The sequence below is a fragment of the Bos mutus genome, chromosome 14 (genome assembly GCF_027580195.1).
Source record: "Bos mutus isolate GX-2022 chromosome 14, NWIPB_WYAK_1.1, whole genome shotgun sequence".
NCBI classification, from domain to species: Eukaryota; Metazoa; Chordata; class Mammalia; order Artiodactyla; family Bovidae; genus Bos; species Bos mutus.
This window is the reverse complement of record NC_091630.1, coordinates 564431-580629: the sequence shown is the minus strand read 5'-3', so window position 1 is coordinate 580629 and position 16199 is coordinate 564431. Positions and strand designations below refer to the sequence as shown.

The window sequence follows — 16199 nt, the reverse complement described above, 5'->3', positions numbered from 1 at the left end:
GTGGCATTTGTATCAGAGGCAGCACTGGTGTCTTCTCAAAGCCAGGGGCTCCCTGAAGCGTCCAGCCCAGAGTTTCCTTGGGACGCTGGGTGGGGGAAGCCACGTACCTGCCTCCTGCCAGATGAGCTGCGCCTCACGGAGTGAAGCCTTGATTGATTTCCTGTGGATGGCTGTCTAGGAAGGCAGGAGGGAGAGACCAGGAGAGACACACTGCCCACTGAAAATAATTTGTTTCCTATAGTCAGTGCCAGGAAAAGGCTGGCTTCTACTCATGCTGCCTTCAGCTGCGGACTTCCCAGGGCAGAACGTGCATTGCTGCTGGTGCTGTTGTAATTCCTACCCGAGGCCTAAGCTCAAGGTGCCTCCCCTGCAGGAGAGCAGACAGTGAACAGCCTGTGCAAGAAGGGGCCCTGAATTTAGCTGGAAGTGAATACTGGTGGGTGGGCCAGCGTCACACTGTACCATGAGCTCTGCATCAGAAGTCAGGAGACCTGGGTTCTAGACGCCACCCTCACATGACCTTACCTGGCTGTGCGAGCCACACTGCATAAGCTTCTTTACCTACCTTCTCAGGATGTCAGTTTCCCAATTAATTCATTCAAAAATTTTTATTGAGTAGCTATGCTGGATCATTGAAAATGAAAGAGAGTTCCAGAAAAACATCTATTTCTGCTTTATTGATGATGCCAAAGCCTTTGACTGTGTGGATCACAGTAAACTGTGGAAAATTCTGAATGAGATGGGAATACAAGACCACCTGACCTGCCTCTTGAGAAACCTGTATACAGGTCAGAAAACAACAGTTAGAACTGGACATGGAACAACAACCTGGTTCCAAATAAGAAAAAGAGTACGTCAAGGCTGTATATTGTCACCCTACTTATTTAACTCATATGCAGAGTACATCATGAGAAATGCTGGGCTGGAAGAAGCACAAGCTGGAATCAAGATTGCCAGGAGAAATATCAAGAACCTCAGATATGCGGATGACACCACCCTTATGGCAGAAAGCGAAGAAGAACTAAAGAGCTTCTTGATGAAAGTGAAAGAAGAGAGTGAAAAAGTTGGCTTAAAGCTCAACATTCAGAAAACTAAGATCATGGCATCCGGTCCCATCACTTCATGGCAAATAGATGGGGAAACAGTGAAAACAGTGGCTGACTTCAAAAATCACTGCAGATGGTGATTGCAACCATGAAATTACAAGACGCTTACTCCTTGGAAGGAAAGTTATGACCAACCTAGATAGCATATTCAAAAGCAGAGACATTACTTTGTCAACAAAGGTCCGTCTAGTCAAGGCTATAGTTTTTTCAGTAGTCATGTATGGATGTCAGAGTTGGACTGTGAAGAAAGCTGAGTGCCGAAGAATTGATGCTTTTGAACTGTGGTGTTGAAGCCTCTTGAGAGTCCCTTGGACTGCAAGGAGATCCAACCAGTCCATCCTAAAGGAAATCAGTCCTGGGTGTTCATTGGAAGGACTGATGTCAAAGCTGAAACTCCAATACTCTGGCCACCTGATGCGAAGAGCTGATTTCATTTGAAAAGACCCTGATGCTGGAAAAGATTGAGGGCAGGAGGAGAAGAGAGCGACAGAGGATGAAGTGGTTGGATGGCATCACTGACTCAATGGATATGAGTTTGAGTAAGCTCCAGGAGTTGGTTATTGACAGGGAGGCCTGGCGTGCTGCGGTTCATGGGGTCACAAGGAGTCGGACACCACTGAGCAACTGAACTGAACGATGTGGACAAGAGATGTGAAGGACAGGTAGGTGTCCACGAGGGACACAAAAGAGGACCAAGATGCTTTTTTACATTCATGGACAATCTAGAGAGGGTGATAATTTTGTTCAGTATATAAGAGGATATAACAAAAGGCGGAAAGTGGGAAATGCCTTACAGGAAAGGCCAGAAAGTTGTTATGAATTTCCACTGAGGGAGACAGACAGGCAGGGATACAGAATCTACCCTGTCCCTGGAGTGGCGGGGTGGGGAGAACAGCTCCTGAGGAGGCAGCATTTCAGTGGATCTTGAAAGATGGATGTGCTCTGCCCCCACTTAGACAGGAGGGTGGCCTCCTTCAGAGGGGGATTGTAATGAAACTAAGACGAGCTCAGGCAAGCCCCGTGCTGTCCGTTTTCGTATTGTTTAGCTCTCTCTCGCTTCATCACTGCTGCCACCACTTCACAGTCACGATCAGCTCTGAGAACTCTAATCTCAAGCCCTCTTCGTTTCTCTCAAAGATAGTCCCCAGACGCCCTAACGGGTCCCCTGACTCTGCCGCTGGGCTGATCCTTCCTCCAGTTGCCGAGAGAACTTCGTCGCGCAGCTCTTCCTGTTGCGTCACTTCCTGTCTGGAGTCTCCTCACTGGACCCCTGGCAGCGGTGGGTGGGGCCCCTGTGTTCCGCCGGGTGCAGGTGGCCCTGCGTTTGAATCCTTGCTTTCCCTGCAACGCGGCTCCCCAGACGCCCAGCTCGGAGCTGAGTCACCGCTTTACTGAAAGCTCTCGCAGTGTTCCTCGTACCGTTCGACACCGTGCGTGCCTTGCGGGGAGCGCTTCCGTTTGTCTGGGTCGCTGCTTCTCCTTTCTCCCCCTGGGGAGCTCCTGATGGTTTCTCTCTAAAACTGTGCTCTTCCGGTAAGAGGTCCCCCTCCCAGCCTTACCTCCTCGGGTGGGAGACTGCATTTCAACTGTCAACGTCCATCTCTCCACAAAAGGGAGAGTTTCTTGAGGGCAGATTTTTTTTTAAACCACACTCATGTTCTTTCTGACTCCTAGATCCCAGTTCAGCATCTCCAAGGCTAGAGTAAGTCCATTCCGTACAAAGGAGTTCCATTCTGAGAGTGCATCCCTAAATCCAGTTTGTTCATGAGCCCAGCAAAGTCAGCCTAGGTACCCACCTGGCACAGTCAGCAGGATTACTGCACTGTGATAGCTTTACAGTACTTCTCACACAAACAGTACTGAAAAACACAATAAATAAAGAAAACATGTTTAATCTTGCAGTACAGTTCCTGGCAAAGTGCAGTCATCCAGGACAACAGCTGGCACACGGGGCAGGCGTCAAGTGAGCAGGAGGGGGTACTGACCGGAGGGTGGGATACGGGCGAGCTGAGGGCATCAGCGTGGGTGGGGGCCATGTGCCCCACCCACACCTGCCACTGATGGAGCGCGGGTCTGCATCTTTGCAAGTTCACAGCTTGAAGGTTCGTGCGTAGGGGACTTATCCTGCTTAATAAGCGTTTGTTAAAACAAAGAGCAAAAGTGTGATTACATTCTAGTTAGGCTGGTACTCAGGTGAGTATGAGGACATTAGTTTTACAGACTAAGGGTCAGGCATGGAAGCTCAGATATGCAGATGACACCACCCTTAAGGCAGAAAGTGAAGAGGAGCTAAAAAGCCTCTTGATGAAGGTGAAAGAGGAGAGTGAAAAAGTTGGCTTAAAGCTCAACATTCAGAAAATGAAGATCATGGCATCTGGTCCCATCACTTCATGGGAAACAGATGGGGAAACAGTGTCAGAATTTATTTTTTTGGACTCCAAAATCACTGCAGATGGTGACTGCAGCCATGAAATTAAAAGACGCTTACTCCATGGAAGAAAAGTTATGACCAACCTAGATAGCATATTGAAAAGCAGAGACATTACTTTGCCAACAAAGGTCCATCTAGTCAAGGCTATGGTTTTTCCTGTGGTTATGTATGGATGTGAGAGTTGGACTGTGAAGAAGGCTGAGCACTGAAGAATTGATGCTTTTGAACTGTGGTGTTGGAGAAGACTCTTGAGAATCCCTTGGACTGCAAGGAGATCCAACCAGTCCATTCTGAAAGAGATCAGCCCTGGGATTTCTTTGGAAGGAATGATGCTAAAGCTGAAACTCCAATACTTTGGCCACCTCATGCAAAGAGTTGACTCATTGGAAAAGACTCTGATGCTGGGAGGGATTGGAAGCAGGAGGAGAAGGGGATGACAGAGGATGAGATGGCTGGATGGCATCACTGACTCGATGGACGTGAGTCTGAGTGAACTCCGGGAGTTGGTGATGGACAGAGAGGCCTGGCGTGCTGCGTTTCATGGGATCACAAAGAGTCGGACATGACTGAGCGACTGAACTGAGCTGAACTGATGGAAGCTCAACTCTTAGAGCTGAGCTAGGGGTGTTTTGATTTTAGTTAGCAAACACCTAATATTTGGGACTTGGACCATGAGATCTTTCTTCTTTCCTTCAGCACTAAAATTCTATAAATCTATGAATGTAGCTACTGTATTTTCTTTTCTTTGCATTTCAAGTGTTCCTGAAATCAAAGGAAAATATGCCACTTTTTCTTGCCGACATCTACAGGGACTGTGTGTTTTCCATCAAAGCTTGTTTTGGTGGAGTTACGGACCTTCATTCACTCAGGAATTTTGAGTTTGTTTTTCTTTTATTTTGCAAAACGAAAGATCAAAGGAAAGACATCAGAGAAGTTGGAATAAGAAAATAATTTCTTGTCGTTCAGATATGTTCACTAAGTGTACATATGTGGTTTCCTGGAGACCACCTTGCTGTGCCCTGCAGCTACTTAGTCACAAGCATTGGGAGGCTGAGTGTGAGGAATTTCGGGCCTCATTAAACGCATCAGTCTCTGCACACCAGAGGCGCCGACACCTGATGCCATCCGTTTACCTTATCACTCAGGCTTGCACTGCCGTTTCTCTGTCCAAGTTTCAAATAGGAAGAGTTAACACATGATAGCTAGCAATGGAAACATTAAGAATATGTTGGTTCAGAAACAAAAAATATTCAAGATGAAATAGATTTTAAGAAATGACTCAAAGACTAATTCTGAGTGACTGGAGTGAGATTTGGGAGATGTTGGTTGCTTTTTAAATTACTGCATTAAGAAAAATATTACCTACACTGAAGTAGAAGATTCAGGCTAGCAAATGTGTTGAGCAGTGCTCTCTTTCCTGGCAGCAGTAGAGTGTACTGTGGAGGGCAAGGGTTCTGGAGCCCAGCTGAATGGATTCTGGTCCCAGATTTTCCATTTCTTATTGTGTGACCTTGGGCGATTTATTTATCCTCTCAATGCATCACTCTCCTTATATGTAAAAAGCAGAGACGTTACTTTGCCAATAAAGTCCGTCTAGTCAAGGCTATGGTTTTTCCAGTGGTCATGTATGCATGTGAGAGTTGGACTCTAAAGAAAGTTGAGCGCTGAAGAATTGATGTTTTGAAACTGTGGTGTTGGAGAAGACTCTTGAGAGTCCCTTGGACTACAAGGAGATCCAACCAGTCCATCCTAAAGGAGATCAGTCCTGGGTGTTCATTGGAAGGATTGATGTTGAAGCTGAAACTCTAATACTTTGGCCACCTGATGCAAAGACCTGACTCATTGGAAAAGACCCCGATGCTGGGAGGGATTGAAGGCAGGAGGAGAAGGGGATGACAGAGGATGAGATGGCTGGATGGCATCACAGACTCAATGGACAGGAGTTTGAGTAAGCTCCGGGAGCTGGTGATGGACAGGGAGGCCTGGCGTGCTGCAGTCCATGGGGCGGCAAAGAGTCGGACACGACTGAGTGACTGAGCAACAAGAAAATGGAAGTAGCATCTCACAGGGTTGTTGTAAAGAGTAAATGAGCTTATCTTACAGGAGTCTTGCAGGGATTAAATGAGTTCACCTTACCAGGTGTTAGATGGCTTAAATGAATTAATGTGCTGAGATGTTTACCTGGTACGTGGTAAAAGCAGCTTGAGTTTTAAACCACTAGTATCTACAAACAATTTCTTGGTTTATTAAAGATGAGGAACAGAGGCTAATTTTTGTTTGCTGATTTTTGGTTTTGTATTGCATCAAATGCTTGAAAATGAAGTAGGCAGCAGTCCTAGATGTATAATAAATATTTTAATTTAATATTGCACTTAGCTGAATATTCAAGTGACTCTTTTATGGAAAAAACGGGCTAGGTGGTTTTGGAAATATAAAGTAATATAAGTTATGGTCCCCAGCATTAGCGATCTTACCATCTACATAGAAGAGAAATCTTTGTGTTAACATTGTTAAATGGGGGCTCCCAGGTGGCAGTATGGTAAAGAACCCATCTGCCAAACAGGAGAGATAGGAGACTTCACTAGGTTAGGAAGAGCCCTTGGAGGAGGAAATGGCAACCCACTCCAGTATTCTTGCCTGGAGAAGTCCATGGACAGAGGAGCCTGGCAGGCTACAGTCCATAGGGTCACAAAGAGTCTGACATGACTGAGCAACTGAGCATACACATGGTTAAATATATACAATAATAAAGATTTAGTATGAAATAGGTGGTATTTGAATTGAGTATTGCATTAGAATATTGCTGATACTTGATATATAAGATATTCTCTTAATACCTTTCTCACAAGTGTTCTGATATACTGACTAGACCAGGTCTGCGGGAATGGGAAGTTTTACTTTTGATAAGCAGATGATAGTGGAAGTTGAGGCCACGCATCAGTAACACGTCTTTGAAAGCGAGGACTCTGACTTCGTCACATGGGTGTCTAAGAGTCACCGGGTGGCTCTGAATACAGGAAGGGCTGCTGTCGGTCCGAAGTCGCTCAGCTTCCTGAACTGCATCCTGAACTGCATCGGGAGGACGAGACTCGTGGTTGTGCAGAGGATGAACTGAAGAGGAGGGTCTTTCGTTAGGGAAGCTGGCTTGAAGGCAGGTGCGAATGCCCTGGCGTGAGATGGTTGGGGCTGCAGCTGGGTAGTGGAACCGAGGGGTGGGTATGAGAGGAGCTGCGATGCCGAAGTGTGGGGGGCATTCCTCGGTGGGCCAGTGATGAAGACCCCGAGCTCCCACTGCAGGGGCTCGGATCCAGCCCCTGGTCAGGGAAGTAAGCTCTCAGGTGTCACAGGGGACGGCCAAGAGCAACACGAAACAAAACGTGTGAGTGTGTGAGAACAGGCGTGCGGGAAGCAGGGGAAGGAAGGAGGACCGGGCGGGGGCGGGGCCTGGCTGCCGGCTCAGGGGTGGGCGTGGCGCTCCTCGTCCCTCCGGAACTCCACCCTCGGAGACGGAGACGCGCGTTTGTCGCCTGAATCAGCCCAAGTATTTACACCTCTGACAGCCGCAGACAGTACAGGTGAGGGCGTTTCATTTTTCCAGAAAGCCAGTTTACCTGCACACACTGGAATGAACACGGAATTCTCATTTTGGATGACTAACTGAATAGAGATTTTTGGAAAAGAGACTGATTTGAGACCTGTTGAGATTATAGTAACAACTGGGAACAGCCTGACAGCGTGACAAATTCCATCTGTAAATGGCACTTACTATCCTTCTGGTAGAGGTTATAAAAAGTGTTGTTCAGTAAATCTATTACCCTGCCTTGGAGTTGAAACAAGAAGAAGAAAGTCTAATGAAGACACGTGTTTTGCATTATACATGTACTTTCATTGCAGAAACACTTAAAAAGGCCATTGTTTTTCAGCAAAAGTTTTTACAGATACGGTAAGGTTTCCTATGGGTCAAAGAGTAGCTAAGCCACAAAACAAAACAATAGTTCAGCTGGGAATTCGCGTTAATACAGGCTCACATTACCAGGGAGAATCGGGGAGAAGGCCTCACGTGCTGTTAATCCCGAATGGAGAGCAGGGTGAAGAGCTAGCATTTCACAGATTCCACCTTTCACTTGAGCTCTGAGGTTGGAAGATGTTTTCCTTTCTGTGAGAGATACGCTTTCAAAAATGAAAACCATGTCTCTTCGCAGCAGAGATGTGTGACATCGATTGCGCAGCATCAGGAGAGAGAGGCGTTTCGTGTGAAAAGAGTGAATGTTTTATCCAGTGACACTGTATTACAAGGCGGTATTGCTGCAGGACCCCAATTTTGTGTTCACGCGTACTGTGACTTTGCATGCAGAGACTGGGCGAGTAAAATGTTTAAAGTGTCTGTGGGACCACAGTGGAGGCCTGGACGCAGAGAAGAGACTGATGGACACGAGGGGCGGGAAGGGAGGAGAGAGCGGGGCAGACGGAGAGAGTCACACGGACGCTTACACTAGCATGTGTTAAACAGATCGCAGTGGGAAGTTGCTGTGTGACCCAGGGAACTCAAACCCGGTTCGGTAAATCCTGGAGGGCTGGGATGGGGAGGGAGGTGGGAGGCGCTTCAGGAGGGAGGGGACACATGTCTACCTTCGCCGCTTCATGTTGATGTATGGCAGAGACCAGCACAATATTATAAAGCAGTTATCCTTCAATTACAAATAAATAAATTTAAATAACTGGATAACCAACAAGAAAACACAACACAACACAGAGACGTTGCTGCTTGGCGGGATGACAGGCTGCTATTTGTTTATTCCTGTGGCTGCGTGTCTACTCTCGCTGCAGAATGACGAGCGCTAAGGAAAACCTCGTCGCACAATCAGAAAAGACGCGCCATCATTATGCTTGGCTGAGTGCAGCATCCTAACTCGACAATTTACTATTTTGCAGGGTGTCCCTGGAGCAAAGGGAGAGAGGGGAGAGAGGGTGAGTATCTCTTGGCTGCGCAGCTTTGTCCGGGAGCCTGGCGAGGGAGGGCGGTTCTCTGTCCGGGTCAGTCATCGCTTCACTGCCCGCCCCCACCACCCCCGCTCACCCGACTGTGAGCACCTTTTCTAGCGGATCCACCCGGGCTGGAGGTCAGGCCAGCTGGCTTCTCGTTGCAGCTCTGCTAGTCCAGCTAGGTGATCTGGAGCATTTGTTTAGGGATGAAACAGAGAGGGTCACTCATTTAACTCACAGAGTGGATTTAATGAAGACATTATACAGAGGATGGGAAAGGTTTCAGAGAAGTAAACGCTCTGCTCAAAACGCCAAGCGGTAGATCGCGGCTTGCGTGTTTCCGATATCTGCACCCAGGAAAACAATGACGTGCGGGGTCAGAGCACTGGCTGTGAGACCTAAAACAGGTTATTTCAGGGGCCTTTTCTCTCCTTTGAGAAACTGTGCGGCTGCTCAGATAATCGTGCAGTCTCTTCTGATAGACGCAGTGGTGACCTTGGGCTCACCCGATGACCTCGGTGAAAACTTGGTTTGTAAGTTTTTAACTCTATAAATGGATTTAGCATCTTTCCTCTGGTTGCTATTAGTATTCAATAAGCCACTGCTTGAGAAAGTGCCATATTTTATAAGCTCTAAAGAGTGATAAAGAAGGCATTAAATAATACATAGTTAATGGGTTTGTTTCAAACACTTAAATTTTTTTAGAATCTGGGACCGGAAGTGCGTACTTGAGCGTCTTAGTCTAACGCGGGCTCTCAGGAGCCTCGCAGGGCGCGTGTGGGGTGCTCCCACCTTCCCCGTGTGCGCGGTGGGCCATCCTGCCTGTTGCTCGGCAGCGAAGGGCCCGATTGCAACAGTGGGTCAAGTCCCAGCTCCCTCCTGGAGGTCCTGCCACGGGCTGGGCCGTGGTCAGTAGTCAGGGGTCTGCTTTTTCTCTCCTCCAGGGCGACCTTCAGTCTCAAGCCATGGTGAGAGCGGTGGCACGCCAGGTGTGCGAGCAGCTCATCCAGAGTAAGTGCGCTGTAGTCACCAATGTTGGCTGTTTCTCGGCCAAATGGAAGTTCGCCTTTTGCACAAGTATAAACTCAGCGTTGTCTTGGCGCATACCCACTGGCTTTACAACTGGCCATCACTGACCCACCTGAGGTCACTACCTCTTTAGATGTAATCTCATTACGGATTACCCTGGCCTTCTACAGCGATGATGCAGACGCAGATTCCTCTCTGCTGTTTCTCTGGAAGCTCCCTGTTCGCCCGTATAGGTTTAACTTGACTTCCCAGATCAAATCTTCTATTTCTTCTTCATCTCTCCAAATAAATGAATCTTTTTCATCAAGTGCTAAGGACTTGAAAGCTGCCAAACTGAGGCAGCAGACCTGCCTCCCAATCTCCAGACTTAAATCAATCTCTCTTTCTTATCCTTTTCTTTGGTTAACCCAAGGCCCTTCTCTGTAAGACTTATGCCATAAAAGACAAACAGAAGCACACGCACACGCGGGTACAGGCCTCACGTGGCATTTGACGGGATCCTCGGGTCCACGCCGAAAACTGCACCGGAGCACACGTTACGTCACGCCTGTCCCATTTCCTCACCTTAAACCTGAACTTTCCCTCTATTTTAAATGCTCCCTCTATTTTAACTTTAGTGCGTTTTATGTTATATAGTACACTAGTGTGTGTGAGATATTTACAAGTAAAACTACTTAAATTTAATACCAAAATAAGAATCTCTGAAACCACAATTAATTACAGAAGGGAAACTGAACATTAAGTAGAATGCGTCTGCAGCTAACCTGTGTCTTGGATTATTTGTAGGTTTCTCATTGCAAGTATACAGTGTAAATGGGTACTGAATTGTTTTAAGGAAACCTAAGGGTTAAATCCTAATATGACTCATTGACCATAACATAAGGACTATATCACAATAGTTACTGTCTTATTCCACTTTGGAATAGAAATGTTATGCAGATATGTGATTGTTTGAAACGTGGCCTAACAATTGAGATTTCAAAATCCAGTTTTTCCCCTCAGGAATTGTCAGATTCCTGTGAATAATTTCTCGGAAACCAGCGGGGTTATACCAGAGCTGAAACAGGCCTGTAAAATGGGGAGGGCCTGCCTGTCAACGTCCTTGTCGGAGAAGAATACGGCAGATACTGCATGTGGCCCCATGAGCACAGCTCAGCCTCCCCAGAGCCGTGTCTCTGTCATCCGAGCTTTATCTTTCCTCCCTTCAGCTCTGCCTCAGAGCTTGGTTACCACGTGGCTTATAATTCCTCACTCACTCGGTTGTCTGTTTTTTCGTCCAGAGCTAATCAGAAGAATTATGCTAGGAAAGGTTGAACTGTGTGAGGCTCCAGTGATGACCTCTGGAGAAGTAGTGGAGGACGGCCCCTTTATCAGAGCAGGAAGCTGAAACAGCAGAGGCGGACACGTCTGCTCCTATGCTGACTTTCACGAATGTGCCTCCTGGCGGGCCCGCGTCAGCAGCCACCCAGTCCTAATGACAGTCCTGCTCCTAGGCTTAAGAAGGCATTGACTGTATCTTAGAAATCATCCCTCTAGAAATTGTTGCCATTCCTTATTAGGGTTGGATATTTAAAAAGAAATAAATAATAGTCATTTGGAAAATTCACTTCTGTAGGGAAATGTTGTCTACTGATGATTCTGGGAAAATGGGGAATTATGATATCAAATATTTTCTCAGTTTTTACTTGTAATTATTAACATCCATTCTTACAGGCTCAACTGAGTTAAGGGATAATGAGAGAAAGCCAAATTTAAAAAAAAAAAAGCTAGTGAGAGTTTCTGCAGCTGGGACTCAAGTAAAGGTTTCTGCAAAAAGGCTTGGCAATGAAGAGATGAGTTGAAACACAGCACTTGTCTGGGGATTTGTGAGCAAGAGGGTGGGGCAGGCTTTGTGGGTTAGGAAAGAAGACAAATCATTTGGGTGGAAATTGCTGGAGAAAAGGGGCTGCTGGGTGAGGGTTTAGGGGTCAGATAAATGTTGGGGGTAAAGGTAAAATTTATGACTTCTGCTCAGTGATACTTACTGAGATGCTGACGTGAGCTGTGGAATTCCAAATGCATGAGATGGAATTTGAACACAGTCCAGCTGCTAATATCATCCAAAGGGAAATGCAGGATCTTTCATTTGGAAATCAGCTTATTTCAGAGGGACGTGCCGCGTGCCTTGGTGGGTGTCTGACAGAATTGTTCGGAGCCTTGACAAGTAGTGCACCCAGCCCTTCCATTGCCTGTGTGACCGTTCATCGGACGCTGTCTTTGTCCTTCCCGTCTCAGGTCACATGTCCAGGTACACGGCCATCCTTAACCAGATTCCCAGCCACTCGTCATCAGTGCGGACCATCCAGGGGCCTCCTGGAGAGCCTGGGAGGCCGGGCTCCCCGGGAACCCCTGGTGAGCAAGGACCCCCAGGTGCCCCGGGCTTCCCAGGAAATGCAGGTGTGCCCGGCTCACCAGGAGAGCGAGGTAAGAGGGCCGTGCCTCTTGCTGGGTGCGCTGACACGGGGGTAGCAGGGGAGCTCATGCAGGGACAGCATTCCAAAGAATGGACTAAATTAATTCTGCCCCATCTATTCTCCAGCTTCTTGTTTGTTTATCCCCAATATTGAGAAAGTTGAGTAAGCTACAACGTGTTTATTAATAAAGCTTGCATGCAGGAGGACCAGAACTCCCAATTAACCTCTAAGAAGCTTTTGAGCTAATGAGAGAAAGGTTTCCTCTCTGGATGGATGAATTAAAAAAACTATGCCCCAGCCAGGTAGAATTAGAAAATGCTTCATCTGGACAGATGTAGCGTCACACATATGTGTCAACTGAAACAATGAAAGAAGCACAACCTCACAGGGAGAGCTGTTTATCTGGCAGATCTGCTGAGGACTTAAGCCCCGGGCACAGCCCCTCAGGTTCATCTAGGGACGGCTCCAAACAGGGGAGGGAGGAGCCAGTTATACACACCAGGTTTGTTTTGGCAACGAAAGCCGGGTAGTGGGAGCATCAAAAGATGACTGTTAATTAAAGAAAAACAGGCATCTCAAACGAATGAATTTAGCGCTTTTCTATGAATGTGAAGATGCAAGAGTCTGAGCTCACTGAAACCATTGCTTTGATGTGAACCTTGTCTCTCTTTGGCTCGTATTCTATCCTATCCCATCCCGCATTGCCCCAGCGTGCACTGTTGCGGCGGCTGTGGTAGCTGCTGGCCTGATGAGCACAGCATTGTTTGTTGATGTTGCCGGCGGCATTCTCTGTCCTCCTGTGTCCTGGCAAGTAGAGAGCTCGCTTTCCAGGCCTGGAAAAGCGAGTGCCCATACTAGGCAACAGTCAATAGCAGCCTCGAGGTAAGACGTGAGTCATATCAACTCAATGATTCAGATGTGCCTACAGAGACCATGCTGATTCTAAGCTTCAAATGAAATAGACATTTAATCTGTTTGTGGCTCATCTTCCTATAACATGAGGCGGTATTTTATTAATAGTTCTGTGGGTCAATGTTTAATTTTTTCTACTTAAGTTTCTTTCTAATAGAGATCCTCCTTAGCCTTTTCTTCCACCCTTTCCAGGTCTCAGCAGTATTGTGCAATATAGTAATGGACTCTTTTGATCGAATTTCACCCAGTTCTGTAATTGACCAAGATCTCTCACTCCAGAAGCAGATCAGATCAAAGAGATGTGGGAGAATGGGGTTCCCGATTAACCAAAAAGCGGCGATAGGAAGAGTTTCACACTTCCTAGGACACGGTTTTATAGAATGCAGATCCGGAGAAAAGCTGCCTAGTGAGACCTGCTCTATGAGTCATGTTGCTTTAATGAGATGGGGCGGATATACTCCTTTGCTCAAATGTGGGATGCAAGATGCAGATCACAGAGATAACATCTCATGTTGACTCTGGATCCATGCCGACAGGCCAGGTGCGCTTCTGCCTCCGCACTTTTGGACACTTCGTTCTTCCCACTTCTGGAAATGACCTTCCTTTTCCCTGTCTTATGTGTTTCTTACTCTTAGTTCGAGATTCAGCTTAACCCCTGTCACATGCATGAAGTTTCTGTTGATGGTTCTAGACCCACAGATATCGCCGCCCCCTGAATGCCATGCCCGTTTCAGCTGTCGTCACATGTTAGTGAACAGCGTGATTGCAGAAAGCAGGGGTCAGGTCTGAACTGCTCTGCAATAACAGGTCCTGGCTAGATCATCGTTGCTGTGATCGCAACCCAGTTCTGCTTTTCCTTTCCGAAAAGTTTCCCCGTGCCAGGGCACTAAATCAGTAGATGCAGAGAAGGACATAATTTCCTCACGGAATGCCAGCGATCTGGCAGCCGGGACGGTGGCCATCTCTGTCAGCAGGATGCCCTCCAGGGTGTGGGTGATGGACCGGCTGTGACTCAGGGAGCACAGGGCTGGCACTGAGTCACTCGGCAAGGCACAGGTTGTCTTTCTTCTGTTTGGAAGTCCTGTCCTCGTTCTTGCCAGACTGTCTTTCCTGCTCTGCAAGAACCTGAGTGCTGGAAAGAGAGGAAACCTCTGCTGGGGTCCTCAAATAGCGGCCCAGACAACCCTTGAAATGTGAGTTTCTGCAATGGAATTTTCTGACACGTACGCGTATGTTCCTAAAGAGTGTGGTAAACACAGAGTCCTGAGTTTCACAAGCACACGTGGGTGCGGGTGGGCAGTCAGACAGCGAGGGGTGCTCTTTGAGACGAGGGAGGCGGCTCATCCTTTTATTTACTTATCTGTTGCTTCTGGCTGAGCTGGGTCTTCACTCCCACGGGGCCCGCTCTCTGGTCGGGGTGCGTGGGCTTCTCCTTGCGGCTCTCTTATCGTGGAGCGTGGGCTCCAGACTCACGGACTTCGGTTGTTGTGGCTCACGGCTCTAGAGCGCAGACTCTTCAGTTTGGGTCACTTCTCCGTGGCATGTGGGATCTTCCCTGATCAGGGACTGAGAGGCACGTTCTTCACCACTGGACCTCCAGAGAAGCCCGGGAAGCTGATGTTGGTTGATCACCAGCTGGGGGTGTGTGCTTTGGGGTGTAAGATTGGGGTTTATAGGCCAACATCCAGAGAACTCTTCATTCCCAGCAAAGTATTTCAATCCCATTGCAACTGGGATTTGTGGTTGCAAGGAGAACAATAATTTAAAAAAGGAATTTATTGAAGTTTTGTTGACTTACCATATTTTGTTAGTTTCAGGTGTACTGCAAAGTGATTCATATTTTGATCTTAGCCTTGTGGTCCAAGTACTCGGGAAAGATTGATACAGAAAAATGTCTGCCTTTCCACTAAATCAAAACAGTCACACTTCAAAACCAAAGCAATTTCAGCAATCTTTTCACCTTTGCATTTTATATAAAAAAGAAGCATAAGAAGATATTGAGGTCCCAAGAGGCTGGAAGTCAGCCAGTGTTAGGGAAATGAAAAACAGGGATCATGTTTGAGATTTTTTTCTGTGTAAAATATGATTATCTCTATACACTAGAGTACTATTTTAAAGGACACTATATTATAAAGGGTAAAAATAAGTGTCATTTGTAGGCAGTTTACTCAGGCAAGTAATAAGCTACAAAAGGAAGACTGAAAGAAATGTGGATGTTGAAACTGGCACAGCATTGCATGGAACCTCTTTCTGCTGAGTCTTCATTAAAAAAAAACACGACTCTTGTACACGCTGCTGCTGCTAAGTCGCTTCAGTCGTGTCCAACTCTGTGTGACCCTATGGACACCTACTGTATTCAAAATGGATAAGCAGCAAGGACCTGTTGTAGAGCACATAGAACTCTACTTAATGTTGTGTTGCAGTCTGGATGGAAGAGGGTTGGGGAGAATGGATACATGTATATCCATGGCTGAGTCCCTTCTCTGTTCACCTAAATCTTCCACGACACTGTTAATTGGCTATACCCTAATGCAAAATAAAAAGTTTAAAGTTTGAAAAAAAAATCATGACTCCATTGACTTTGGTTAACTTTTCATCAGCAGTGCTCCATTCGATTTCTCTACTCTAATTTTTTGAAAAGTTTTCAAACTTTAAAGAATAATGCGCAAGAAGAAGTGCATTTTACATCATGACACGGTGTGCATGTGCACATGCGGCGTTCAGACTTCCATGACTGAGGCAAACAGAAACACAACTTGCCCTTACTATTGTTTCCCGCTTTTTGTTTGTTAAAAGGCTGAAGGGCATCGTGGAGAACTCTCTTCAACACTCTAATAACCTATATGGGAAACGAATCTGAAAAAGAATCGATACATGTATACGTGTAACTAAGTCACTTTGCTGTGCACCTGAACCTCACACAGCACTGCAAGTCAGCTATGGGGCTTCCCTGGTGGCTCAGACGGTAAAGCGTCTGTCTGCAGTGCAGGAGACCCGGGTTCGATCCCTGGGTTGGGAAGATCCCCTGGAGAAGGAAATGGCAGCCCACTCCAGTAATGTTGCCTGGAAAATTCCATGGACCGCAGAGCCTGGTAGGCTACAGTCCATGGGGTCACAAAGAGTTGGACACAACTGAGCGACTTCACTTTCACGCAAGTCAACTATACTCCAATATAAATTTTTTTAAAAGGTTAAAGGGTACCTTTGGATTTTATGAGCTCAGCTTGAAACATATTGTGCTGGTTCAAGATCTTTGATTAACTCCCTTTTTATAATTGATGTATT

The 16199-nt window shown here is 46.8% G+C and overlaps 1 protein-coding gene across 1 annotated transcript in view; it reads left to right on the top strand.

Annotated features, from left to right (window-relative positions):
- COL14A1 (collagen type XIV alpha 1 chain) overlaps positions 1-16199 on the top strand; it is a 233071-nt gene that overhangs the window by 191257 nt on the left and 25615 nt on the right. Inside the window, 3 exon segments of the mRNA XM_070382861.1 lie at positions 8470-8505; positions 9465-9531; positions 11824-12012. Of these exon segments, the coding sequence (XP_070238962.1) occupies positions 8470-8505; positions 9465-9531; positions 11824-12012 (292 nt within the window).